At 40.7% G+C, this 25,277-nt stretch overlaps 5 protein-coding genes across 6 annotated transcripts; 3 read left to right on the plus strand and 2 right to left on the minus strand.

Annotated features, from left to right (window-relative positions):
- The first annotated feature begins 9 nt into the window (after nt 1-9).
- LOC112465900 (cullin-associated NEDD8-dissociated protein 1-like) lies at nt 10-7,197 on the plus strand. The gene is made up of 17 exons (XM_025033686.1): nt 10-361; nt 1,387-1,556; nt 1,789-2,002; nt 2,091-2,383; nt 2,465-2,627; nt 2,702-2,975; nt 3,099-3,605; nt 3,690-3,973; nt 4,053-4,184; nt 4,268-4,436; nt 4,519-4,816; nt 4,896-5,094; nt 5,182-5,439; nt 5,760-5,948; nt 6,060-6,303; nt 6,403-6,549; nt 6,862-7,197. The coding sequence occupies exons 1-17, from the start codon at nt 320-322 to the stop codon at nt 6,993-6,995; spliced, it is 3,717 nt and encodes a 1,238-aa protein (XP_024889454.1). The 5' UTR covers nt 10-319; the 3' UTR covers nt 6,996-7,197.
- Nucleotides 7,198-7,929: 732 nt separating this feature from the next.
- Nucleotides 7,930-10,473, plus strand: LOC112465903 (GDP-fucose transporter 1-like). The gene is made up of 4 exons (XM_025033691.1): nt 7,930-8,729; nt 8,927-9,131; nt 9,447-9,585; nt 9,662-10,473. The coding sequence occupies exons 1-4, from the start codon at nt 8,665-8,667 to the stop codon at nt 10,249-10,251; spliced, it is 999 nt and encodes a 332-aa protein (XP_024889459.1). The 5' UTR covers nt 7,930-8,664; the 3' UTR covers nt 10,252-10,473.
- A 101-nt stretch (nt 10,474-10,574) lies between these two features.
- LOC112465904 (glutathione hydrolase 7-like) lies at nt 10,575-14,887 on the minus strand. The gene is made up of 11 exons (XM_025033692.1): nt 14,624-14,887; nt 14,352-14,549; nt 13,719-14,255; nt 12,606-12,735; nt 12,369-12,529; nt 12,228-12,307; nt 11,865-12,140; nt 11,462-11,752; nt 11,308-11,377; nt 10,992-11,219; nt 10,575-10,910 (listed from the first exon to the last, which is right to left on the minus strand). The coding sequence occupies exons 1-11, from the start codon at nt 14,701-14,703 to the stop codon at nt 10,700-10,702; spliced, it is 2,262 nt and encodes a 753-aa protein (XP_024889460.1). The 5' UTR covers nt 14,704-14,887; the 3' UTR covers nt 10,575-10,699.
- A 351-nt stretch (nt 14,888-15,238) lies between these two features.
- LOC112465901 (DNA-directed RNA polymerase II subunit RPB2) lies at nt 15,239-20,299 on the plus strand. Its single transcript, XM_025033687.1, has 7 exons — nt 15,239-15,377; nt 16,109-18,044; nt 18,135-18,357; nt 18,444-18,905; nt 19,001-19,343; nt 19,419-19,677; nt 19,771-20,299. Exons 1-7 carry the CDS (start codon nt 15,350-15,352, stop codon nt 20,054-20,056), a joined length of 3,537 nt encoding a protein of 1,178 aa, XP_024889455.1. The 5' UTR covers nt 15,239-15,349; the 3' UTR covers nt 20,057-20,299.
- A 117-nt stretch (nt 20,300-20,416) lies between these two features.
- On the minus strand, nt 20,417-22,500 carry LOC112465902 (E3 ubiquitin-protein ligase TM129-like). 2 transcript variants are annotated; one of them, XM_025033689.1, is made up of 7 exons: nt 22,216-22,500; nt 21,872-22,123; nt 21,524-21,773; nt 21,231-21,420; nt 20,962-21,156; nt 20,715-20,860; nt 20,417-20,612 (listed from the first exon to the last, which is right to left on the minus strand). In XM_025033689.1, the coding sequence occupies exons 1-7, from the start codon at nt 22,217-22,219 to the stop codon at nt 20,489-20,491; spliced, it is 1,161 nt and encodes a 386-aa protein (XP_024889457.1). In that variant the 5' UTR covers nt 22,220-22,500; the 3' UTR covers nt 20,417-20,488. The 2 variants fall into 2 exon arrangements, with proteins under 2 accessions (XP_024889457.1, XP_024889458.1); XM_025033690.1 differs by having other exon boundaries at nt 21,872-22,133; nt 22,218-22,499.
- Nucleotides 22,501-25,277: the final 2,777 nt, after the last annotated feature.

Consider the following 25,277-nt stretch of genomic DNA (forward strand, 5'->3'; position numbering starts at 1 on the left):
GCAGTAGAAGGGAAGAGAGAAAGAGACAGAAAGGGAGAGAGAAAGAGGAGAGAAAGAAAAAAAGAAAAGAAAACAGAAGCGCCGCTGTTACACCTCGGTTCGTGCGACATTATTATTTTCACGCGGGTTTTGGCGTCCGCGTATCCCCCGTGTCGCCGGGCACTCCGGTTTGTTTTTCCTTTCTTTTTTCCGTTGCGTTACAGGACTAGCAGGTAGGCACCGCGCAACACCCGAAATCCACCTCCGGGGTCGAACACGCTCGATCGCCGTTGTCGTTGTCGTCGTCTCGTTGAACCGGCTGCGAAGGGACTCCGCAATCATGGCTAGTGTCTCCTATCAAATAGCGAATCTGCTGGAGAAGGTAATAAACGGCGCTAATAACGATAACGATAGCGATCGAGGAAACGAAATCACTTGTCCCAACGAAATCTTTTCTACCACGCTTCCTTTTGTTCTCCGCAACATAACCTCTCGCATCTACCTAAGACGGTCTCGACGAGGGACGATTAGGGCCGTTAACCCTACCATGACTCGCGTGGGGTTTAGACTACACCCCAGCCATAAAAGTCTACTAAGTTCACATCGTAGCTTTTTTTATCGATCGAACGTCGCACAATTTGTTTCGCAATTAAAGAAGCATCCTTGTACTTATCTTTAGAAGATACGTCAAATATTTTCAATCTTTATTTAATGCAAATGTAATTTTATGTAAATCAAAGGGAACAATGAAAATTGATGTTACATTGGGATGTGAGAGACACCCCACGTGGGTAATTTTTTTAAAAAATATTGTTAAAAAATAACTATATGAGTAATATAGAGTCAAAATAGTTCATTCAAAAAGATAAGGAAAGCGATCATGGATTAGGCACTTCTTGATTTTGGAGTATTTTCTGTTTATCTGTTTAGTCCTAATCAAAGTGGTTTGTTTTGTTTCCTTGAGCAGACAAGATTGTATTCTATCTACAGGCTGTATAATATTATGTCAGTCCTAATATTATGTTATGATAAGGAACTGTTATGTAGTGTAGAACTGTATAGATTGGAGGAATTCTTTAATCTTCTACTAACCCGTGGAACATAGCAGAAAAATGTTGTTTTATATAGCGTTCATGTGAATATGTGTAGAACGCACATGAACAGCGACAGTCATGTATTTTTTCACATGTAGAGCAATATGTCTTTAAAGTTTTAGTCTTTAAAGATTCTTTAACATGTAATTATTTTATGATTAATGTGTCACATATCTTTATTATATATGTTTACATGATATGTTCCTTGTTTCTTGTTACTTGTAATATGATTCACAAGCAAGATCTTAGTTTATGGTAAATTCCTTGTTTTTTATTACTTGTTAATATGATAGCACGTATACTCCCTTTGCAGATGACGTCCAGCGACAAGGACTTCAGATTTATGGCAACTAACGATTTGATGAGCGAGTTGCAAAAGGACAGCATCAAGCTGGATGATGATTCTGAGCGCAAAGTTGTAAAAATGCTTCTTAAGTTATTGGAGGACAAGAACGGAGAAGTACAAAATCTTGCCGTCAAATGGTACATTCCTTTGTCTAGATACCATGCTAAAACAATTTCTAGTAGATCCTTTATATATTATTCATATAGAGTGTCTTACATATTGATTTCTTTATGCAATAACAGCATAAAGTTATAAATTACTAAAATAAATGAAATAAGAAAGTAGATTGAAGCGCAAAGAGTTACACATATTTATCTTCCTTTGATTCTTTGTCAGATTTTACAATTATAAGAACATATACGATTTTAGCTTGGGCCCATTAGTCAACAAAGTAAAAGACTACCAAGTCGAAACCATTGTGGATGCTTTATGTAGCAATATGGTGTCAGACAAGGAACAGCTGCGCGATATCTCGAGCATTGGCTTGAAGACTGTTATTTCCGAGCTTCCTGTGGGTTGTAGTGCGTTAGTTGCAAACGTCTGTAGACGTGTTACAAACAAGTTAAGCAGCGCTATTGAAAAGGTAAACGATCTTTATCTCATTTTTTTGTTGTAAAATTTCATATCTCTGACTGATGATATATATACATGTATGTATAATGCATTTACAGCAAGAAGATGTATCCGTACAATTAGAAGCTCTCGATATTGTAGCCGACTTATTGTCTCGATTTGGCACCTTGCTAGTCACATTTCACCCTACAATTCTGACTGCATTATTGCCGCAACTCTCCTCGCCGCGACAAGCGGTCCGTAAACGCACTATAGTAGCGCTGAGTCACCTGTTGACGTCCAGCAACAATTATTTATACAACAAATTGCTGGATCATCTTCTCGAGGGTCTTCAAACTCAAACGACGAAGAACGTTATACGTACCTATATCCAGTGCATTGCTTCTATCTGGTCGGTAGACAATTTGTATTACGTGCGAATAATTGATAGAGGGGAACAAATTACCATGTGACGTGTCTAAATTTATTGCAGCCGGCAAGCGGGCCATAGATTCGGCGAGCAAATAGAGCGCGTTATGCCGTTGATCGTTCAATACAGTAACGAGGACGACGATGAATTGAGAGAATACTGTTTGCAGGCATTTGAATCTTTTGTTTATAGATGTCCGAAAGAAATTACGCCGCACATAAATAAGGTACATAAGTTGAATCCATCTTATGCCTTACACAGATATTTATATATTGTTTACTAAAATCTTTGATCTTTTAGATTATAGAGATCTGCCTAATGTATATTACATACGATCCAAACTATAATTACGACGATGATGTCAACGAGTTCTCTGATGGAGAAGGTGCCGCAATGGACGTAGAAGAAGACGGAGATGAAGATGCGGAGGATGAATATTCCGATGACGATGATATGAGTTGGAAAGTTCGTAGAGCAGCTGCAAAGTGTCTGGAAGCGGTTGTATCCAGTAGAAGAGAGTTATTATCAGACCTTTATAAGGGGGTTTCTCCTGCATTAATTGCCAGGTTTAAAGGCAAGTATCGCGCGTATTGAATTCCGAAATTTGTTTATCAAAATGCAAAGAAGGTATCTCCAGTTAATTAAGAAATCTTGTTCATGATCCAGTAATTAATGAAAATTTACTGTAATATTGCAGAAAGAGAAGAAAATGTTAAATCAGACATCTTTCATGCATATATCGCTTTATTGAAACAAACGAGGCCGGCTACTGGCGTGGCGCTCGATCCTGACGCGATGGACGATGACGACGGGCCCACTTCGTTGTTGCAACAACAAGTACCGCTAATAGTGAAGGCAGTTCATCGTCAGATGAAGGAAAAGAGTATCAAAACGAGACAGGATTGCTTCTCTTTGCTGAAAGAACTGGTGCTCGTTCTGCCTGGAGCTTTAACTAATCATATTCCAGCACTGATCCCCGGTATACAATATTCCCTAGGAGATAAGAATTCTTCCTCGAATATGAAAATCGACACTTTAGCTTTCGTGCATACGCTATTGGTGACGCATCAACCCGAAGCGTTCCACGTTCACATGCCCGTTTTGGCACCTCCGATTATACTAGCAGTGGGAGATTCGTTCTACAAGATCGCTGCCGAAGCGTTGCTCGTGTTACAGCAACTTGTACAAGTTATCAGACCTCACGGTAAGTCATTTTACATTTCCGATTTTTATTTGCAGTCGTGGATACAAGAGCAATATTTATAACGGATTAATATACCACTTATAGAGAAACCATTCTATCGCGGTTTTACTTCATTGTCCAACGAAATATATCAATGCACCTTGATGAGGCTCAAAACGGCGGATATCGATCAAGAGGTGAAGGAAAGAGCTATATCTTGCATGGGACAAATCCTTGCACACTTTGGAGATACTCTGTCAGACAAGCTACACGTATGCCTACCTATTTTCCTAGATAGGTTGCGCAACGAGATAACAAGGCTTACTACTGTTAAGGCTCTAACTTGCATAGCCGCGTCTCCTCTGAGAGTCGATCTGAAACCGATTATGGTAAATTTATAAAGTACAAATATACGATTGAGAAACTGCACAATTCTTTCTTTACAAGCTGTTTTGTCGCCTTTTGTAGGAAGAAGCAATACCCATTCTTGGGTCTTTCTTGAGGAAAAATCAACGAGCTTTGAAACTTGCTTCTCTTCCTCTTCTGGATACATTAGTACGCAATTATAGCTCGGCTCTGCATCCAGATTTACTTGATAAGGTATGAACGTTATTTACTATATATTGTATATCAATATTTAAAGGGTCACTGGATGATTATTTCCAATTTTTTTTTTTTTACAGGTTACTGCGGAGTTACCTGCATTACTAAACGAGTCAGATCTGCACATTGCGCAATTAACGTTGAATCTTCTCACTACCATAGCGAAGCTACATCCCACTGCCCTGACCAGGGTTTCCGAACATATCTTGCCTGAAATACTCATTTTGGTAAAGTCGCCGCTTCTTCAAGGTAGGTGTACCTCGCTTTAACATTAAACAAATTAGAAATTTCAGTACGCTTATACAAATTGAACTGAATTTTTGTCAAACAGGTGTCGCATTAAATTCAATGCTTGAGTTTTTCCAAGCCTTAGTTCAAGCGAATTTGCCAGATCTGGGATATAGAGATCTTCTCGCGATGTTACTAGTTCCGGTTACTTCATCCCTACTTCATAAGCAAGCTTATCACTCGTTGGCTAAGTGTGCAGCCGCCCTGACAATCACTTGGCACGATGAAGCGCAGTGCATTGTACAACAATTGCTGAAAGACGTTCAAAATCCAACGGATATTCAGAACGTTGCGCAACACATATTCGCCTTGCTGGTCATTGGAGAGATAGGAAGACACGTGTAAGAGAATTGTGATTTATTTCTAATGAACTGTATTATAAGAAAAAAAAGATTTATCTTTGAAATAATGTTTCCACAGAGATTTAAGCGGAATTAATTCATTGAAACACACGATTCTAAATTCATTCTCATCTCACTCGGAAGAAGTTAAGTCCGCGGCCAGTTATACGTTGGGAAATATCGCAATTGGAAATCTTCCTGAGTATCTACCTTTCATACTTCAGGAGATTGAGGCGCAGCCCAAACGTCAATATCTGCTTTTGCATTCGTTGAAGGAGGTAACATTCGTGCAGTAATAGTCTTTATTCCCGTTCAAGCTCATCGGAATAGGAAATCCATTTCTAAAGTACTATTTGTCTTTGCAGATCATTACAAGTCAATCAGCCAGTCCATCTGGCGTGTCAAACTTGCAGAATTTCGTGCCTTCGATCTGGATGCTCTTGTACAGGCATTGCGAATGCACGGAAGAAGGTACTCGTAACGTCGTGGCCGAATGTCTCGGTAAACTGACGTTAATTGATCCCGCTACTCTGTTACCAAGACTGCAAGAATCGCTCAAGTCACCATCAGCTCTTATGAGAACAACGACAGTCACCGCAGTTAAATTTACCATTTCCGATCAGGTACTTAGCCACAACTTATAATATCATCTATATTATACGTATAGTATCATATATATCGACGTATCATATATCATATCTATTTCTGTTCTTTAAGGAATGAAGCACAACGATTTATTACCTAGTTTACCTCGAAATTTATTTTTCTCTTATTTCTCTTCTATCTCAGCGAAATAATATATTTTCGCTCAATAGCTTTTGTATTATATGCGAGTTTGCAGAATCGGGTATTGAACCCGGTCTCTTATTTGACAAACTGTTTTATCACCAAGCTATTCAGTGCCCTAACAAATGTATCTAATTTAATATTTATATATTTACAGCCACAACCAATAGATGCCATGTTGAAGCAATGTATGGGTAATTTCTTAGTCGCTTTAGAGGATCCTGATCTTAACGTGCGTAGGGTAGCACTAGTCGCATTTAATTCTGCTGCGCACAATAAGCCTATGCTGATACGGGATCTCTTAGACGTAGTGCTGCCGCATCTTTACGCGGAAACTAAGATCAAGGTTAGCAAGATTTAAATCTAAGAGAATACTAAATCTCAGTCTGAACTAATCAGTTCAGATTGTCCGTTGTCACCGAGACTTTGTCGTAATGTAATAAACTTTCCATTACAGAAAGAACTAATCAGAGAGGTCGAGATGGGTCCTTTCAAACACACGGTAGACGACGGATTGGACCTTCGTAAAGCAGCATTCGAATGTATGTACACCTTGCTGGATTCGTGTCTCGATAGGCTGGACGTCTTTGAATTTCTAAATCATGTGGAGAACGGTCTTAGGGACCATTATGACATCAAGATGCTGACTTATCTCATGACCGCGCGACTCGCGCAATTGTGCCCGACTGCAGTCTTGCAAAGTGAGTATATCGCGCACGATTGTTTATATTTGTACTAGAATTCTTGATAGTTTAGAACATTTAATATTCTAATCCTACGCTCCAATATTTATCATATAGGGTTGGAGCGATTAGTCGAGCCGCTGAAAAGTACTTGCACGATGAAAGTAAAAGCGAACTCAGTGAAGCAGGAGTATGAGAAGCAAGACGAATTGAAACGCTCTGCGTTGAGAGCCGTTGCAGCATTGTTAACTATTCCTGATGCAGGTAAATAGAATTGTTTTAAAATTAAATTAATTTAAATAAAATCCTATTTTCAAAACATTTATCTATTTATAAAATTTTTTAAAACTTTAACTCAAAAGAACTAAATTAACTAAAAATGATCTCAATTTATATACCTACAGCATGAAATTTGATATATAGTAGTAGTAATTATTTTACGCTTCTTGCGGGGTACAAAAAGGACTCCCGCTCCTTTTACATTGCCTCTTCTTTAACCTACCTATCCTCCTCCTCCCCCTCTCTCTCACTCACTTACTCATAAACTTACGATATATGTGCGACGTTTATTTGCAGATAAAAATCCATCGTTGAGCGAATTTGTGGGACAGATTAAGGCCACGCCGGAACTGTTGCCGCTCTTTGAGATAATACAAAAGGACTGTACCGGCAATAACATGAACGAAGCAAACGCAATGGATCAGAGCTAAGAATAATTGACTTAATTCTTTTTTGTATTTCGTATAGATGAACGTGGGTTAAGCGCATTCGTGATCATACTCTATCCATAGTTTATTTCTATACATTATTTTTTCATTATTATATCTTCGATTTGAAGGTAGTTTCTAATGAATGTGAGTTAATGTAGCACATCATGTATAAATTTTAAAATAAATTTGCCGGCAATAATCATTTTATTATCATTTATATGTGTAATTTCCCCTTGTATGGTACAGATTAATCTCTATATACATACGTATGTAGATATAATAAACACTCCACGCAGGGCAAAATTATTAAAGAAAAAATTCGAGAAAAGAGGCGCTATCGAGACAATGCAAAAAATAAAAATAGCGATTATAAATGTGCGATATGTTTGGCCATTTGTGAGTGTTCAATTAGATCCGTTTTGCAACATTTGATGATCTCATTGCATACAGTACAACGTGCGTTATTTTCCGAACAAGCCAACCATCCTTTAAAAATGTTTTCGTTTAGCCATGAAGCTTGGAATTTGTTAACTTCACGCTTTTTAATTGCTCCTTTTCCTACATTTATATCCATTATCAAAATAAACGATATAATACGACTTGCCTTAACCTATCGACCTATCAACCTGTCGAAAGCGCGCTAAAACCTGCCCAAACCTGCCAGAGCCAGCGCCAAAAATCGTTAAAATCACAGAGCGTCCCCTAGGGCTGCGTTCGGATTCCCCACCCGAGTCACCCGAGTGCTAAAAATCCTATAGTATATGTCACGTGCACTATAGATTTTCAGCACTCAGGTGGGGAATCGGAACGCACTCTAGTTTGACCACGTTGCGATTGACCATCAACATTTGTCACGTGCGCCGCACATTTCCGCTCTGCGCATGCGCCACGTAGAACATGGAATGAGAGTAGAGTGAGAGAAAATTTCGGGGTAAAGCGGATAAAGAGAATAAAGAGATGATTTTAGAATAGGAGAAGCCGAACGACACAGTTTTCTACAGGTTTTTGAAATGTAGAATTATTCTATTCGTATGTCGCGATTATTTTATTAATTGTATCGCGGGCCGCATGCGAATCGAAAATCCAATTTATCATCGACATCAGCACCAAGAAAAGAGAGAGTACCATCTATATATTATATAATCTAAATCGTATCTGACATCTGACACTGACAGAACGCCGCACGCCGCGTTTAGCCGGAGTCAATTGGAGTTTGATAACGTGTCCCAAGCAATAATTAATTTTACAGGATTTCTATTTGTTTATATTAGATTTATATTGAATTTGCCTCTTTTCCGAAGATACCACTCAAAAGTACCGTGCGTTAAAACGGAAAAGAAAAAACAGATGACATCGAGCATAATTTCTCCATCACCGATAACGCTGTTATCAATTATCACTACGTTTTAGTGACAGACATAGATGTGGCAATTTAGAATACGGATTTACATTTTATTAAATTACACCAAATTGCAATCCCAAAATTATTTTCTACCGCTCGGTTGAAACATTTCAACCGTGTAGAACCAATTTCGCAAACAGCAGTAGCAACATGCGAGGGACAATAATTTGACATATCAATGCGGATTGTCAATTACAGTAGCCGCTTGATTATTCGGCATCCAGCCGAGATTATTGTCCTAGAAATTGTGCCAGAAACTTTGTCAAGATGCCACTGGAAAAGGGACTGGCGTCAAAGTACATGTATATCACGTTTGTGATAGCAGCATATTGGTAAGTCACAAAATGATATCGAGTCGCTCACATATCGTTCAACCTGCCTTAAATATATTTTTATACATTTAAATATATTTAAATATATTAGAAGTTGATCTTGTCTTAGGATTATACTTATTTTTATAATTCAAAGTCTCACCAATTTCTCGGTCAAAGGGCTCTTTTCTTTAAATGCATTTTTAAATAATTTTCAGGGTAGTGTCCATCCTGACTGTATTCATGAACAAAGCACTCCTGTCCAGTGACACTGTGAATTTGGATGCTCCTCTATTTGTAACTTGGTTTCAATGTATAGTAAGCGTAGCTATCTGTGTTACTTTACACAAAATGTCCCACTGGTTCCCAGACTACATTGAAATTGCGGATGGTAGTCCATTTAAAAGAGACACTTTGAAAAAGGTATGTAAATCGCTTTAGGAACATTGTACAACGTAAATGTAATAATTGTTTTTTTTTTTTTTTTTTGTTTTGTTACAAATGATTGGAAACTAATTATTCCATTTGGAGGAAAATCATTGCATATAAATTTTATCTACTTTAAATTAAAAAAAAAATAGATACTTAATAAATTTAACAGAAAAAGATGAACTCTTGATTAGAATATATAAAAGAATGTAACTTTAAATCTTGTGATTTCTCTGCAACAACAGTTGACAATGTTTATGGCTGAAAGAGAAGATATAAAGTGTTTTATGTTTTGTAAATTTTTTATAGGTACTGCCATTATCAATTCTGTTCACTGCAATGATAGCGACTAACAACTTGTGCCTGAAACACGTCGGCGTCGCATTTTACTATGTGGGCCGTTCGCTAACGACAGTATTTAACGTTGTGTTTACCTACATTTTACTCGGTGAGAATCCTACGCGAACAAATCCGTCTAAACCGAGTGGAAATTATCGGAGTAACTAATCAGCGAAAGTTTGCAGGGCAAACGACGTCTCTGAAATGCATAGCATGCTGCGCGGTGATTATTGCCGGGTTCTGGTTAGGGGTGGATCAGGAGCATGTAGCGGGCTCCCTGTCCGTTCTCGGGACCCTGTTCGGCGTGCTTGGATCGTTGTCGTTATCCTTGTACTCCATCCGCATGAAACAGACGCTCCCGGTCGTAAATCAGGACATCTGGTTACTTTCCTATTATAACAATGTCTACAGCATTATCATCTTCATCCCGCTAATGATAATCAGCGGTGAACATACAACCGTGTATAATTACGAGAAGCTTGGACATCCCCTTTTCTGGACTGCCATGACGATCGGCGGTGTATTCGGCTTCGCCATCGGATACTTTACCGCGCTTCAAATAAAAGTCACATCTCCTTTGACGCATAACGTTAGCGGTACCGCGAAAGCATGCGCCCAAACGGTTTTAGCGACTTACTGGTTTAACGAAAAGAAATCGTTTCTCTGGTGGCTAAGCAATATCGTTGTTCTCACTGCCAGTGGGTTTTACGCGAGGATCAGGCAACTGGAGTTGAGTAAAGAGTACAAAATCGAGACGCAACAACTTAAAGTCTAACAACTGGTAATGAGGCGTAGCAATTTTATTAAAATGTTTTTATATTTATAAAGTATTATTTTACGCAACCGTATATAAATATATGTATATAAATGTTCTCTTAAGGAGATATATCATATGGAAGAGATGCTATTCTTTACATGTACATGCAAACTGCAGAAGTTTATTCGACAGTTTTGCAAAAGTATGTATATATATATGTATATAAATATGTATAAAATATCTCTGCATTTAAAACAGTATTATAGTATCAAATATTTTAAATATTAAGTTTATGATGTTTACAGTCTAGCCTGTTTACTACATGACGTTTAAAAAACAAACTATTTCATGTCACAAATGTTTGTGTAGCCGAAATTATCCCTAATATCACAGTATTATATAATCTCCAAGCTTCTCAGAGATTGCTGATCATTTGTGTATACGCTCTTAACAATGCGTATATGGCTTAAAATCGTGATGCAATTCCATTTCCACGACTATCCGAGTGACTCGATAGTGAATCTTTCCTTTTAACAATTGCGTTTACGCTTCTCATGGATGAGCTATCGTCGTGAGACAACGGCGATATCATGGAATACAATCGAGCCTGCAACGCAGCCTCCATCGAGTGTCTTTGATTATCTTCAATCACCATACCGTCAGAGACAAAATAGTACCTATAAAAAGATTGAATAAATTGATACGTTGTAAATATACCTCACGCCTATTTATTTGAGATTATTAAATTTCTTATATACCTGGGATATTCTATCGCGGCAGAAACGTTTAGTGCGCGCACGATAAGATTGTAGAGAATTTGGCCGTTAAGAAAAACATCGTTCGAACCGAGCACTCCACGCAATCCGCATATTCCTCCATCGTAATGAAAAATAATAGGGATGAACGTGGACAAATCATTGTCATCGATATTGTCCAAAAAGAATCCAGCCATTCTGTTCCCGGAACCGAAAGGTGAACTCAGACCACTGCATCATTTATAACATGTTAGTGCAACGAGACCGTTCAGTTATCTAATAGATGTATAGAAATATAATTGCGTCTTGTGTTACTAACGATAAGATGGTAACATAGGTGTCTTGCCAATCCATTGCCATGACTCCAGTGTACGTTTCTTTTTTCACGTCTAAAATTATTATTATGAGATTAATAGAAAATTACGCGCAGATCTGTGATAATAAAAAAAGAAAAAAAATAGTACGTGTCTCACCATGTTGCAAGTTTTGAAAAAACTGTAGAAATACATTCATCAACGTTTGAGCAACAAGAACTTGAGATTCTATAGTAGATGCATTTCCTGCTAAAATTGGAAGGTTTTCCAGTGCTTCGATCACCTCTTGCATAAAAGACGCGTGCGACGGATAATAAATTGTATGGCGATGTAACGTTGTGCTCCTCGCCATCGTTACGGTAGGCTCGTAACTCGCCAATTGTTGCAGCAATCTTTCACGGAGCGTAGTATTTTGTAGAATTTCATGGGACAAGGTACCGTTATATAACGCTAAAAGAAAATTTTTAATATTAATAATCCAATCGTGCAGTTCAAGAAAATCAAGACAAAGTTGCATGAGAATTAGGTATCTACGATTCACAGAGTTGCAAAATACATTTACCCGTTGCACCGTAGTGCGCTATAATATCCAACGTCCTTGTAAGTTCGTGCAATTGCAGTCTATCGCCTGGACTCAAAGGCCCGGCGTAAAATATCTCATAATCTGTATTCTTCGCCACTTCGTCCGCAAGATCCTTAGATATAACGAATCCTTCCCGAGTCAACTCAACGACGGGTTCTACGACGTCGCGCCATGCCAAACTGCCATACGACCTTTGAGCAAATTCTAATCCTTTTAGCAGAGCTGGCAAACGTATTCCAGCCTCGGCAAAGAAACCTGAAGCAGAGAAATTGTGTGAGTAACATATATTTTTCTTTCTTTATATGTCATACACGTTAAATCAATGCGCAAAATTGCATTTACCCGTGGTTGTATTACTTGCAAAATCAATAACAATCGGATGAGTGTAATTTTTGTAATTATATATCATTATGTAACCGCCTCTGGAAACAAAATCAAGATTTAGAAAGGACGACGATGAAGATCGGTTAGCCAATATCTTACCCGCCAAGACCGGTTTTATGAGGCGCTACCACAGCCATGCAAATAGTCGCTGCTACCGCAGCATCGACGGCATTGCCTGATCTGGCTAGTATTTTGGTACCAATTTGGGAACAATTGGAATAATCCGTGGCAACTGCTCCATGAGCACCGTGAAGGCTGCTCTGAAACGAGACGAGGATATTGTCAGAATGTTTTATTACTTCTTATTGCCCTCTTTTCTATTTTTAGTATCTATACCTGCGGTATACTTTCGGTGTAAAGAATCTGCAACACCAGCATGGTGGTGATGGCAAAAGTCAACGCGATAAAGCAGAATATGATGAATTTCAGCCCATTGCCGCAGTAGGCACAGAGTCGGTACCCGTAGCTTCTCTCCTTCGTCAAAGGACATTCCTCTGTGAGACCTGCAAATACGCTGACTTGTAATCCTTTCCTTTTGTTGAATATATGACACAAGTACAAGTCGTTATCCTAAAAACTACTGACTTAGGACGATTTTGACTAAATTACCGATTAACTTATCAATATCTGCATAATTTTGTTGATATGGATAGAACAAATAAATAAATAATTTTGTTTTAATACATGGGAAGAAATATTAAATTAAGGACTATAAATTGAGCAGTTAGAAATTTTGCAATAAACAGTTCTGCCAGTTTTGAATTAATCACGATGATCAAGAAATGCAAATGTAGTGCAAAATATTTAGGCCAATGCACAGAGCGAAAGGCGTTTGCGCTTACGTGTATTGTAACTCATTTTCCAAAGTTCGTCACTTTGTAATAATAATCTTGCACGTTACCGCGATATTTGTGACTTGAGTTTCTTTCAAAATATTGAGAGAAAATTGCAAGCAATAACGTCAACAAAAACTCAATGTAAAACAGAAACGAAAAAAACGGAAAAGGAAAACTAGGGAGGTCTTCCGTCCTTCTTCAGACAGTTTGATACATTCCACCGCCTCCAGTAGAAATCTGAAAGGAACTAGATAATAACTAGGTAACGTGCAGCGGGTTTTTCAAGTTTATTATTCGACAAGACGTAAAACATGTGCGAAACCGTAACTTTGCGAGACTCGAGTACATCTCTGAGTTTCTCCCAGTTTCTCCTTACGAATCCGTATTAAATATACATCCTAGAAAATCGGTAGACGAGTCGTCCTCCCAACAATTAATATATTTTTCTTTACATCGTACACGCGAAGCACTAAAATTACACCTAGTCAATTCCATCGAATCGGACGCGTTTGGTTTTATGTTGTAATAACTTTCCAGAAACTCCAGCACGGATGATTTATTTTGCAGACTATTGAACAACATTCGTTCCGTCCTCGGCAAGATTTTTTCCAACATGAATACCAGATGATGGTGGAAACACTGAAATTCAGTCGGCACGGTCGACGTAATGTCCAACCAATCTTGAACGCAGGCGAGCGGAGTAGCGGAGAGTCCCGAGAACAACGCCGGATTAGTTAAAATACCCCTGGCGGACATCACCCCCTCGCATCCGGATTCCTTGAACAAGGATTCCGCGCTCTCCAGGCTTTTCGCGTCACCGTTCGCCACGAGGGGCAGCCGTACGTGATCCCTGAGAAGCTTCAGCTTGTCCAAATCGATCGGTTCGTTACGCATCTCGGGAGTCCTCGCGTGAATCGTCAAGAACGAGGCGTCGGCCTTCTCCAGAGTTTGGCACAACGCTATCGTCTGGCGTATATCTTTCAACAAACGTATCTTTGCGGAAACGGTGAACGGCCTTGGAATACGATTTCTGACTTGTGACACCAGATCCTTGACGAGCTCTGGTTTTCTCAACAAATCAGCCCCGTATCCCTCTTGCATGGCCCAGCGTTGCGGACAGCCACAGTTCAGGTCTACACCGTTGCAATATCTGTTAATCGGAGGAATAAAATACACGAGAAAAACAAGAGTACACTTGTACCGTCAAAATTTATAAAATGTATACAAACTGTGATTTGTGACTTACGGCGCAACCATTTCTGAAGCGTCGACAAAGTCGTTTACAGTCTTAGCCGCAAATTGAACGATCAGTGGCTGATCTTTTTCGTGCGTGGTAAATTCGTTGTCCCGAGCTTTTGAGGATTGCACGAACGAGTCCGCCAGGATCATGGGTGTGAAGCATATGTCGCATCCGTACCGTCTCACAAGTGTTCTGAACTGTAGCCTAGAAAAAAGTGCGGAGTTAATTAATATAATACACGCGCAATGCGTAAGTCAAAGAACATTGCCTCCACTCACTTGCTATATCTGACCATCGGGGCACAGATTTTTATCATTCTTGGCTCTTTTAACATTTCCACCACGTCGGTAGTAGTCATTATTAAAATATTTTCGGTAACCACTTAGATTAAAAAAAAAATGACAAGTTCCCGTCTGTTTACATTGAATGTAAAGACAGAGGAAGAGTTCAGCAACAACAAAAACTTCAATTATACTACTTTGGATCTTGGATTCGCGTTTTGTTGTTGACACGCATGTTTAGCATCTCCCACTACGCGATTACCGCCATGGCGCCATGTCCGCCATATTGACGTTCGGAAACATCACACCCGAGTGCACACGAGTATACTCCCTTCTCTTTCTATCTTAGCGAGTTAGAAGGAGAAGGAACTATACCCGTGTGTACCCGACGTTACCGAACGCAGCCATTGGGCGCGTTCAGCAGACACAACTGTTGAGTTCGTCTTATCAACACTCCGCGTTGATTAGTTGGTTCTAACAGTAAGAGCCAATCACGTTCGACTGCTACTGAGCGGTTTGGTCTGCCGAACGCGACCATTGTCGGCTTGTCGTCGTCGTCGCCACTCGTCGCCAGTGTCGCCATATCGCTTCAGTGTGTATCTTCGCCGGGTGTTTGGCGTTGATTTGTGATTATTCGTGCTCCATTAGCAGAAATTGCAAGAAAAATTGCGACTAACGTGGAAGCTACATCCCGAAATCGCGTATTTCGCACGCTGAGAAAAAATGAGCAATATATTCGGTCTCGAAGACAGTAAGTGAACCAAAACAATTAGAATTAAATTAAGGTTAGGATATCTCGTAAACCTTCGCAATTTTGCGGTCTTCACTTTCTTTATGATATTCCCAATACTTTTGCTTGAATCTTTTACTCCCGCTAATTTTTAAAGAAATTCTACGATATTTATTATCAAAGTTGCCTTTCTGCCTTTTGAGTTTTGCGAACTTTTGTTAACACATCGAATACCGAATCTAATTCGCTCATCTTTGCTGTCAATACCAAAGTGAAATTTTCATCAAATTTGATCCACATGTCGATGAAATCTTATATAATTGATTTATGCAAAAGTATCATGTATGGTACATTTATTATTTTAGATTTACTTTAATATTAATTGTATTTATAAACTTATAAGTGCTATTTTTTATAGTTTTATACACTTTTGTTCAGTTTGCTCATGCAGGATTGCTGCAGTCTTATTCTGTAACTCTAAACAACAGTGTCGGCATTGTTATGTTGTCATCGCACAGGTATAATATACGACAAAAAAAAACTGTGCAACAACAATATAACGATAATGATACTCTCATCAAGAGTTATCAAGAATAGGCCTGCTGGATTTGTGTGCTTGTTGCTGTATGAACAGTGTCGCTAGCTATTTTGCTGGCTTGACTTCAAACTTTACAGGCTTTCATGCTGACTGAGCAGTTGGAACCTGCTTAATTTAAAAAAATCCCTAAAATGCTACTTTTACTTATTTCCAGGTCAATATGATGAGGAAGATGCGGACGAAATCTCGTCCAAACTTTGGCAAGAAGCCTGCTGGATCCTCATCAATGCGTACTTCGACGAGAAAGGACTTGTACGGCAGCAGCTGGATAGCTTCGATGAATTTATCGAAATGTCCGTTCAGCGTATCGTGGAGGATTCGCCGCAGATAGAATTGCAGGCAGAGGCGCAGCACACCACGGGCGAGATAGAGAAACCTGTGAAACATTTGTTGAAATTCGAGCAGATTTACTTGTCGAAGCCGACCCATTGGGAGAAGGATGGCGCGCCGTCTCCCATGATGCCCAATGAAGCCAGATTAAGAAATCTAACGTATTCCGCGCCGTTGTACGTGGATATCACCAAGACGATCGAGAAGGACGGCGAAGACCCCGTAGAGACGCAGCATCAAAAAACATTTATCGGGAAAATACCGATTATGTTGAGATCAAAGTATTGCCTGCTCGCCGGTTTGTCCGATCGTGACTTGACGGAACTGAACGAATGCCCGCTGGATCCCGGTGGATATTTCATCATTAATGGCTCGGAGAAGGTTCTTATAGCCCAGGAGAAAATGGCTACAAACACCGTTTACGTGTTCAGCATGAAGGACGGGAAGTACGCCTACAAGGCGGAAATCCGTTCCTGCCTGGAACACAGTTCGCGTCCGACCTCGACCTTGTGGATCAACATGATGGCCAAGAGCGGTGCCAGCATTAAAAAGTCCGCTATAGGCCAACGCATCATCGCCATTATTCCTTACATCAAGCAGGAGATCCCCATAATGGTGGTTTTTCGAGCCCTCGGATTTGTGGCCGATCGCGATATCCTCGAACATATCATTTACGATTTTGACGATCCCGAGATGATGGAAATGGTGAAGCCGTCCTTGGACGAGGCTTTCGTCATACAGGAACAGAACGTCGCTTTGAATTTTATCGGTACTAGAGGCGCCAAGCCGGGAGTGACCAAGGAGAAGCGGATTAAATACGCCCGAGAAATCCTGCAGAAGGAGATGCTGCCGCACGTCGGCATAAGCGATTTCTGCGAAACCAAAAAGGCTTATTTCCTCGGCTATATGGTCCACAGATTGCTGTCGGCGTCTCTGGGACGAAGGGAATTGGACGATCGCGATCATTACGGTAATAAGAGATTGGACCTGGCCGGGCCTCTGCTGGCGTTTTTGTTCCGAGGTCTATTCAAAAATCTGATGAAGGAGGTACGCTTGTACGCGCAGAAATTCATAGATCGGGGAAAGGACTTCAATCTCGAGCTGGCTATCAAGACGAAAATCATCACGGACGGCCTGAGATACTCGCTCGCTACGGGTAACTGGGGCGATCAGAAGAAGGCGCATCAGGCGAGGGCGGGGGTGTCGCAGGTATTGAACAGATTGACCTTCGCGTCGACGCTGTCGCATTTGAGACGAGTGAATTCGCCCATCGGAAGAGACGGCAAACTTGCCAAGCCACGTCAGCTGCACAACACACTGTGGGGTATGCTGTGCCCCGCGGAGACCCCTGAGGGTGCCGCTGTAGGATTGGTGAAGAATCTAGCGCTGATGGCGTACATAAGCGTCGGCTCGCAGCCCTCGCCTATCCTAGAATTCTTGGAGGAGTGGTCCATGGAGAACCTTGAGGAGATAGCCCCGAGCGCGATCGCCGACGCTACGAAGATATTCGTGAACGGATGCTGGGTCGGCATCCATCGCGATCCGGATCAATTGATGGCTACTTTACGCAAACTGAGAAGGCAGATGGACATCATCGTGTCGGAAGTATCGATGGTCCGCGATATTAGAGACCGCGAGATACGGATATACACGGACGCTGGTAGAATCAGCAGACCTTTGCTCATAGTAGAAGGTCAAAATTTGCTGCTGAAGAAGAGGCATATTAACATGTTGAAAGAAAGAGATTACAATAACGACGGGTAAGCATCTAGGATATTCCCGCTTTCCATTCGTCTGCTTTTACGAATGTTGCGCTCGATATATGATCAATTTGTGTGTGTGTGTTACAGGTGGCAGGAATTAGTAGGTAGCGGAGTAGTGGAATACATAGACACCCTGGAGGAAGAAACTGTCATGATAGCTATGTCACCCGATGATCTCCGACAGGACAAAGAATACGCATATTGTACGACGTATACGCACTGCGAAATTCATCCGGCGATGATCTTGGGCGTGTGCGCTTCTATTATACCGTTCCCCGATCATAATCAGAGCCCTAGGAACACTTATCAGGTATCATGCGTAGATTTCAGTCGCTGCGTTTTTCTCTCTACCGTTTAACGTCTTTACGAGATCTAATACACAGAGTTGTTTTTCAGAGTGCTATGGGTAAACAAGCTATGGGGGTGTACATTACGAATTTCCATGTGCGCATGGACACCTTGGCTCACGTGCTCTATTACCCTCATAAACCGCTGGTCACAACAAGATCCATGGAGTACCTCAGGTTCCGTGAATTACCGGCCGGCATTAACAGCATCGTCGCGATCCTGTGTTACACGGGATACAATCAAGAGGACAGCGTTATTCTGAATGCGAGCGCCGTCGAGAGAGGCTTCTTCAGATCGGTGTTTTATCGCTCCTACAAGGAGTCCGAGTCGAAGAAGATCGGCGACCAGGAGGAGCAGTTCGAGAAGCCCTCGCGCTTAACTTGCCAGGGAATGCGCAATGCTATATACGACAAGTTGGACGATGACGGGATCATCGCACCTGGAATTCGAGTATCGGGCGACGACGTGATCATAGGAAAAACGATTACTTTGCCGGAAACGGATGATGAGGTAAAGTGATTGTATTTTAATTATCCTCTAACAAATAGACCTCTCTGATGGAAAAAGAGGATAACGTGCTTTATTCTTTGCTATTTGCCTTTTAGCTGGATAGTACAACGAAACGTTTTATGAAACGCGACGCGTCGACTTTCTTACGAAACAGCGAGACCGGTATAGTCGATCAAGTGATGCTGACGTTGAACAGCGAAGGATATAAATTCTGCAAGATCCGAGTGCGCAGTGTACGTATCCCGCAAATCGGCGATAAATTTGCGTCGCGTCACGGGCAGAAGGGTACATGCGGAATTCAATACCGGCAAGAAGACATGCCGTTCTCCTGCGAAGGTCTTACACCGGACATTATTATCAATCCTCACGCTATCCCTTCTCGTATGACTATCGGTCACTTGATCGAGTGCATCCAAGGAAAAGTTTCTGCCAATAAAGGTAATAACGGTAACACTTAGCAATACTTGGGTTTGAGATGGACAATGCTCTTGTACAAATTTGATACGTTTTTAGGAGAGATTGGTGACGCCACGCCGTTCAACGACGCTGTGAACGTGCAAAAGATTTCCACGCTTTTGCAAGAGTACGGTTATCAATTGCGAGGAAACGAAATGATGTGCAACGGGCACACGGGTCATAAGATCCTCGCGCAAGTCTTTATGGGGCCGACGTATTATCAACGTTTGAAGCATATGGTGGACGATAAGATCCATAGTAGAGCGAGAGGACCTGTGCAAATTTTAGTTAGACAACCTATGGAGGGTCGAGCGAGGTAATTATGTGTTATTATCTTTATTACTTTAATTATAATCTGTCATATCGATTCAAATGTAATACATATACATATAACTATGTATTTATCCAGGGATGGTGGACTTCGTTTCGGAGAAATGGAACGGGATTGTCAAATTTCTCATGGCGCGGCGCAGTTTCTGCGAGAACGTCTGTTTGAAGTATCAGATCCATATAGAATTCACATATGTAATTTTTGTGGTTTAATCGCTATAGCGAATTTGCGAAACAACACTTTCGAATGCAAGGGATGCAAAAACAAAACGCAAATTTCACAAATTAGGCTGCCGTACGCGGCAAAGTTGCTCTTCCAGGAACTAATGGCAATGAATATTGCACCTAGACTCATGATACAATGAGTCTTCTGTAAATAATTTATTTTACGTAAAGTATCATCGACTTATCATTGTATATACAGATTGCATACCGTATTGTCGTACAGTGACACGTAAGACAGATTGATGAAAAGCTTTTCATAAGTTTCTAATGTGAACTAGCAACTATTTATTAATAATAAAATGACAGTAATCTTTATGTATGTCAAACTTCATAATGCTTGATGTTTATCAATTTGTGCGAATAAAATAAATTGGTTTATCATATTAGTTATTAATCTCGCAAAAGAGTTGACCCGCCTATTAATTTGTATATGTGTTAACATCATGAAAACAACATGTAGTTCACGTATAAAAATGTGTTGCTTAAATAAATTTTGGATGTTCTTTTAAAAATTGTATTTAAAAAAGATTGATACAAATAAGGATTATTCAAAATAGTACGCATTATTTGAATTAATCATTAGGATTTCTTACAAGACACACATCTAAAACGCAGAATCGTGCTCTGCACAGAGGACAGGTACATTTGGAGGACAACCACGTTTCCGGTGTGTCCTCATCTTGTCTCGAGGCAAACCTGTTCAAGTAATGATAATAATAATATTAACAATAAACGATATCTGAATGTATGATATAAATAGGAGTAATCAAGAATAAATTATAGTAAAAATTTACCGACCATTTCGCCATACACTCTATACACCACATTGGACGGCAAAAACACGTCGTGCAGTCGTCAACGTCTCTATTTTCGGTACTGTTGCACAATCTGTTCAATTTAACATTCGACAACGCTTGCATGCATCCAATGCATTGACCTAACTCCTATATATGTATGAATCAATGTAATTGAAGTATATTGAAGACAAACAGACGAGAAGAGAAATCAAAATAATTGTGGCGATAACAAACGTGCCACTTGATACCTCGGCAGTATCGTAGAATGGATTTTTATCGACCTCTTCTTTGAAAGTGTCGATAAATCTGTCGAGCAAGGTTCTATGAAACCTTATATTGTGCAGTACAGCAATTGGCCGTGAAACTTTGTCCTGCAGATCCTTAAAATCTAATGCGTTTAATCTTATGTCGAACTCCTGTGCCATAGCTCGCATGGGTTTCACCTGGAAAAACGACACGTAGATCAGTGGATCATGGACAATCGGTAGCGATTTGTGTGTAGCTACGAGACTAATACCTGTATATTGATGAACTGAACTTGATCTCTCGTTGTGGGCGACATGAAATGGACGTCGCTCTTATTCACGACTAAGGTCGCGTCGCTTTGATGTGCCACTTGCAATTTATAAGGTGTGATCTTAATAATCCAATTGTCCGTCGCTATGACACGAGTTACGCTATTTGTGACAATAACGATTTTATCTATTCTAAAATGAAATGGTTATTTTAGTATAAATACATGTATTTACAGCATACACGCGTATGCGTGAGATTCACGTTCCCAAGTACAAGCTAGGTATTTGAACGAACCTTCGATACTCTGTATTAATGTCCGAGGCGACAGATGTCCATGGAGTATTATTATTGCCGTACACAGACAGATTCTTTGCTATCGGATGAGTGGCCCAATTGTTCACAGACCACTCGAAGACCTTGTTTAGCGTGTAAAGTGGAACAATCGTCGCACAGAGAACGATTAACGGTCCAAGGTAATTTCCATCATTTAGCAACAGCTTTTCGGCATCTATGTGATCGAAGAAGAGCAATCCTAAAACGTAGCCTGTACAAAGAGAGGATTGTACACCAGTAAACGCTTGTAAAAATGATTTAGAGCAGATACAATTGGATATAATTAGAGAAAAAAAACATATATATTACCCAGAGGTAGTGCAGAATGCAGAAGCAAAGTGGCTACGCTCCGCCTGATGTGATACTGTACGAAAAACTCATTCTCACTGCCAAGCCAATTTGCGAAGACATCTTTGACGGTCAGTCCCGCTGAGACAAATTCCGTCGGCGGATAGATTATACATCCGGACATCAGAAGATAAAACAAAGTATAGAAAAGTACAGCTGACATTTTTTCATTTAGAGAAAAGTAGAGGGGAGACTCGCCGTTTGTCAGCAGCGTAGCAACGACCTGTTTGGAATAATTTCGTAGATTATTTTAGCACCATCCTCTCAGCTGAATTTTTCGTAAAAGTAACAATTGGCGATGGATTACATTCAGTGAGTTACATTCAGTGACACGCGGACTGCAGGTGTCTTTTCATAACTGGCTCGTGGAAATTGTCAAAGATCACGAATCATCCGAAAGCGTATTATAGTTTCGACTTTGATTTTGACGACGGATATATCTGTTTGTTTATCGAAACTCTGTATCCAAATCCACCAGCAATGACAGATCCAGAAAGATTTATAGGTTAGATTTTTTAAACCCCAATGGTAGCACGAGCATTGGCCACTTGACGCTACAAGTGCTTCGAAGCATTCCTCCTTCTCTTTTCTTTCAATGAAGAAAGAAGGAGAAGAAGAACGCTCTGAAGTATTAACATTTGTACAAAAATATAAAGTAATTTTAGGATGCACTATATAGTTATAATTTATTATAATTAACTGTGTTATATACAATATACAATAATATGAAAAATTTATTCTTGTTTTTTGTTCCTCGTAGCTTTCCACTGCAGCTCATTGCATCTGATCCATCAACGTTTCCTAAATCAACATACGAATGTATAATATGCCTTACGCGCGCTTATCGTTTATTCGAGAAGAGATAGAAATTTCGAAACTCCGCTTTCGCAGGTAGGAGATTAGATCTTGAAAGGGTCATCTGGTCGTATATAGCCGCGATTCTTGATGAAACTCTAGCGCAAAACTCGTCTCATTTGTCAGTCGCCGATTCACGACATCGTGAACGAGATATTAAAAAAAAAAAACGCTTCTTCCTCGCGCCGCATGATGAAATAAATTACTGTTCTCGCGCACGATCATGCATGCTCGTGACACAACTATCATCTTTTCAGTTAGCGGATTAATAACATTAATTATATAGTACGTCGATTGCTACTGCGTACTATATTAGGTATAATTAATATGTTACTGTTAGTTGATTCGTCAAGAGAAACCGCTCCGGCGAATTGGCATGAATTTTAAACAACGAACGAGAACTCGAATGAATATTTCTCCCATTCGCACTGTTCGGGAATCTCATACAAATAGCGAATTATGAACCCTCGAATTACGAATCGCGCATAGTTGATGCTAGCTTTATGAGATATCTTCTCTGTGTGTATATTTGCGTATGCATATGCGAGTGTGCGCGCGCAAACAGGTTTTACGCCTATTAACATTAATTATATATAATTATATATTTTCGACAAATAGAAATTGTTATTACAAATGAAATTGTCATTACAAATGTCATGTCAAATTGTTTTGTTACCAATATTATATTACGTACATTACAAAATATATTATTGGCGCACCGATTTATCATTTATTCTCACGAGGAACCTCGCGAAACTTTTCTTCTTTGATTTTGATATGTTGCGCTTTTAATATGTGTTGTGTTCTAGATCAAAATGTGAGACATATGTATTTATCTCTTAAAAAAATCGGTTTTTTTTTTCAAAACGATAGAAAAATTAAATAAAAGAATGCTAATACGGCTGATTGATTATCCGACTATGAATAAACTTTAAACTGTATTACCGACCGAAATTACGCGCGCTAAAAACAATCTCACGTGATGAAGCGTTTTTAAAGTACACACTTCAAAAACAATGTTTACGTTATAAATCGAGAACGTAAGATCTCAAGACATTGTCTCAAAGACATCGTACGGGCGTCTTTTCGCTAAAATCACAAGCTACGTCTTCGGAATTGTAAGATAACTACAAGACGTGGTAAAGTTCCTTGGAAAAACTGAAACCTCGGCCTTCGGGGCCCACGGGACCCTCGGCCCCGTCGCGTGTCGGCGATCGTTCGCGATCGAGAGGCGTTCAAAAGCGAAACATGCAGATCAAGAGGCGTGAGCGAGGCGCAACGCGGCGCCTTCAAAAGCGAGGAAATTCAGTGAAAGAGCCACTTGTCCAGTGACAGTGCTTTCGAGGTTAGTAGACCGCGCGGGTACTCGCGCCCGCGAGCGCTCGCGCGCGGCTGGTCTCGCCGTAAACCTTAAATCGCTATTTATGACCATCCCAGCGTGTCTTTTTGTGTAGATGCTCGTTCAGCGGCGTAGGCTGTTCCCCCTCGCTAAGGAACAAATGTCGCCGATCTCGTCGCCACCGCTGATGCTCAATTTTCGACAACAACGTCGTCGACAGGACCGCGAAGCTACCTAGACGACGTCGAGTCTTCTCCTCGAATCATCCTGGAAACCCTAAAAGGGATTTTAAAGGGTTCGCGTCTCTTCGCGCGAGATGATACGCGATTAGCAACCTCGAGACGTCCCGGAGAGTTTTCAGAATACTTGAAAGTGCGTTGCTCCCCCTGGACAACGCGAGCGTTCTCTCAAGGTTCTCTCTCCGTTTTCAGGATTAACCGAGTTGGCACCCAGGCTACGTCACTGGCGGGGTCCCCGTGACACAGATCGGCGGCGGCAACTATAACGGTACCCACCGGCGTGACCTACTCTCGACGAAGTCGCGCTCTCTCGGTCCTTCCTCCTTCGTCCTCTTCATTTCGCGTCTCTCCCGCGGACTCTCCTTTCGTCCAGGGCCGAATATCCGGCTGGGCTAATACGCGCGACGCTTGTTCGATCATCGACACAAAGATACACGAGGTTCAAATGACAGTCCCACACCTTGTACGTATCTCTATTTTTGACGGAGAGAAGATTCGTTATCTCTCTATCGTATAGAAAATCAAAATAAAACAGTAGTCGGTATATCTTTAGCTTTAGAGAAATTATCGCCCTATCACCGTGACAAAGTTTAAAAGCTAATCTCGCTCTTCTACTTGCAGTTGTCTAAATGAGACAGCTCTTTTTCGAGCCGCTTCCGCTTCAGGAGATCTCGTCTGAAAACGATCGCAGTCGCATTTATTCCGCGTTCAATCGGGAATCTGGAGAGCCAGGACGGGCAGGACGGACGTGGGCGAGGCGAGACGGTCGGCCGCCACTGCCGCGCGTATAGCATCTTCTCTCCCGTACGCTGGCGGGCTACACACTTTTTCTTCCACGTGAGAAGCATCGTCACGGGTCGCCTCGTCGCATGGGCGGACGGTCGACCGGGCCGCGGCTGATTACGGACAGTAATGAAAGCGGCCTGCTTGCACG

The sequence above is a fragment of the Temnothorax curvispinosus genome, unplaced genomic scaffold (assembly GCF_003070985.1).
Source record: "Temnothorax curvispinosus isolate PA1 unplaced genomic scaffold, ASM307098v1 QBEX01015641.1, whole genome shotgun sequence".
NCBI classification, from domain to species: domain Eukaryota; kingdom Metazoa; phylum Arthropoda; class Insecta; order Hymenoptera; family Formicidae; genus Temnothorax; species Temnothorax curvispinosus.

Bases quoted from the DNA above. Each gene is read 5' to 3' on its own strand.
- LOC112465900 (XM_025033686.1), top strand. From the start codon at position 320: ATGGCTAGTGTCTCCTATCAAATAGCGAATCTGCTGGAGAAG. The intron at 5,095-5,181 runs GTAACATTCGTG...TTGTCTTTGCAG, and splicing joins TTTTGCATTCGTTGAAGGAG to ATCATTACAAGTCAATCAGC. The intron at 5,440-5,759 runs GTACTTAGCCAC...ATATATTTACAG, and splicing joins AATTTACCATTTCCGATCAG to CCACAACCAATAGATGCCAT.
- LOC112465903 (XM_025033691.1), top strand. From the start codon at position 8,665: ATGCCACTGGAAAAGGGACTGGCGTCAAAGTACATGTATATCACGTTT. The intron at 9,132-9,446 runs GTATGTAAATCG...AATTTTTTATAG, and splicing joins AAAGAGACACTTTGAAAAAG to GTACTGCCATTATCAATTCT. The intron at 9,586-9,661 runs GTGAGAATCCTA...GAAAGTTTGCAG, and splicing joins GTTTACCTACATTTTACTCG to GGCAAACGACGTCTCTGAAA.
- LOC112465904 (XM_025033692.1), bottom strand. From the start codon at position 14,703: ATGACTACTACCGACGTGGTGGAAATGTTAAAAGAGCCAAGAATGATA. The intron at 11,378-11,461 runs GTGAGACACGTA...TAATAATTTTAG, and splicing joins TTTTCAAAACTTGCAACATG to ACGTGAAAAAAGAAACGTAC. The intron at 10,911-10,991 runs GTATATAAGAAA...ATCTTTTTATAG, and splicing joins GCCGCGATAGAATATCCCAG to GTACTATTTTGTCTCTGACG.
- LOC112465901 (XM_025033687.1), top strand. From the start codon at position 15,350: ATGAGCAATATATTCGGTCTCGAAGACA. The intron at 15,378-16,108 runs GTAAGTGAACCA...ACTTATTTCCAG, and splicing joins TATATTCGGTCTCGAAGACA to GTCAATATGATGAGGAAGAT. The intron at 18,358-18,443 runs GTATCATGCGTA...GTTGTTTTTCAG, and splicing joins GCCCTAGGAACACTTATCAG to AGTGCTATGGGTAAACAAGC.
- LOC112465902 (XM_025033689.1), bottom strand. The intron at 21,421-21,523 runs GTTCGTTCAAAT...ATTTCATTTTAG, and splicing joins ATTAATACAGAGTATCGAAG to AATAGATAAAATCGTTATTG. The intron at 20,861-20,961 runs GTATCAAGTGGC...ATACATATATAG, and splicing joins CATTCTACGATACTGCCGAG to GAGTTAGGTCAATGCATTGG.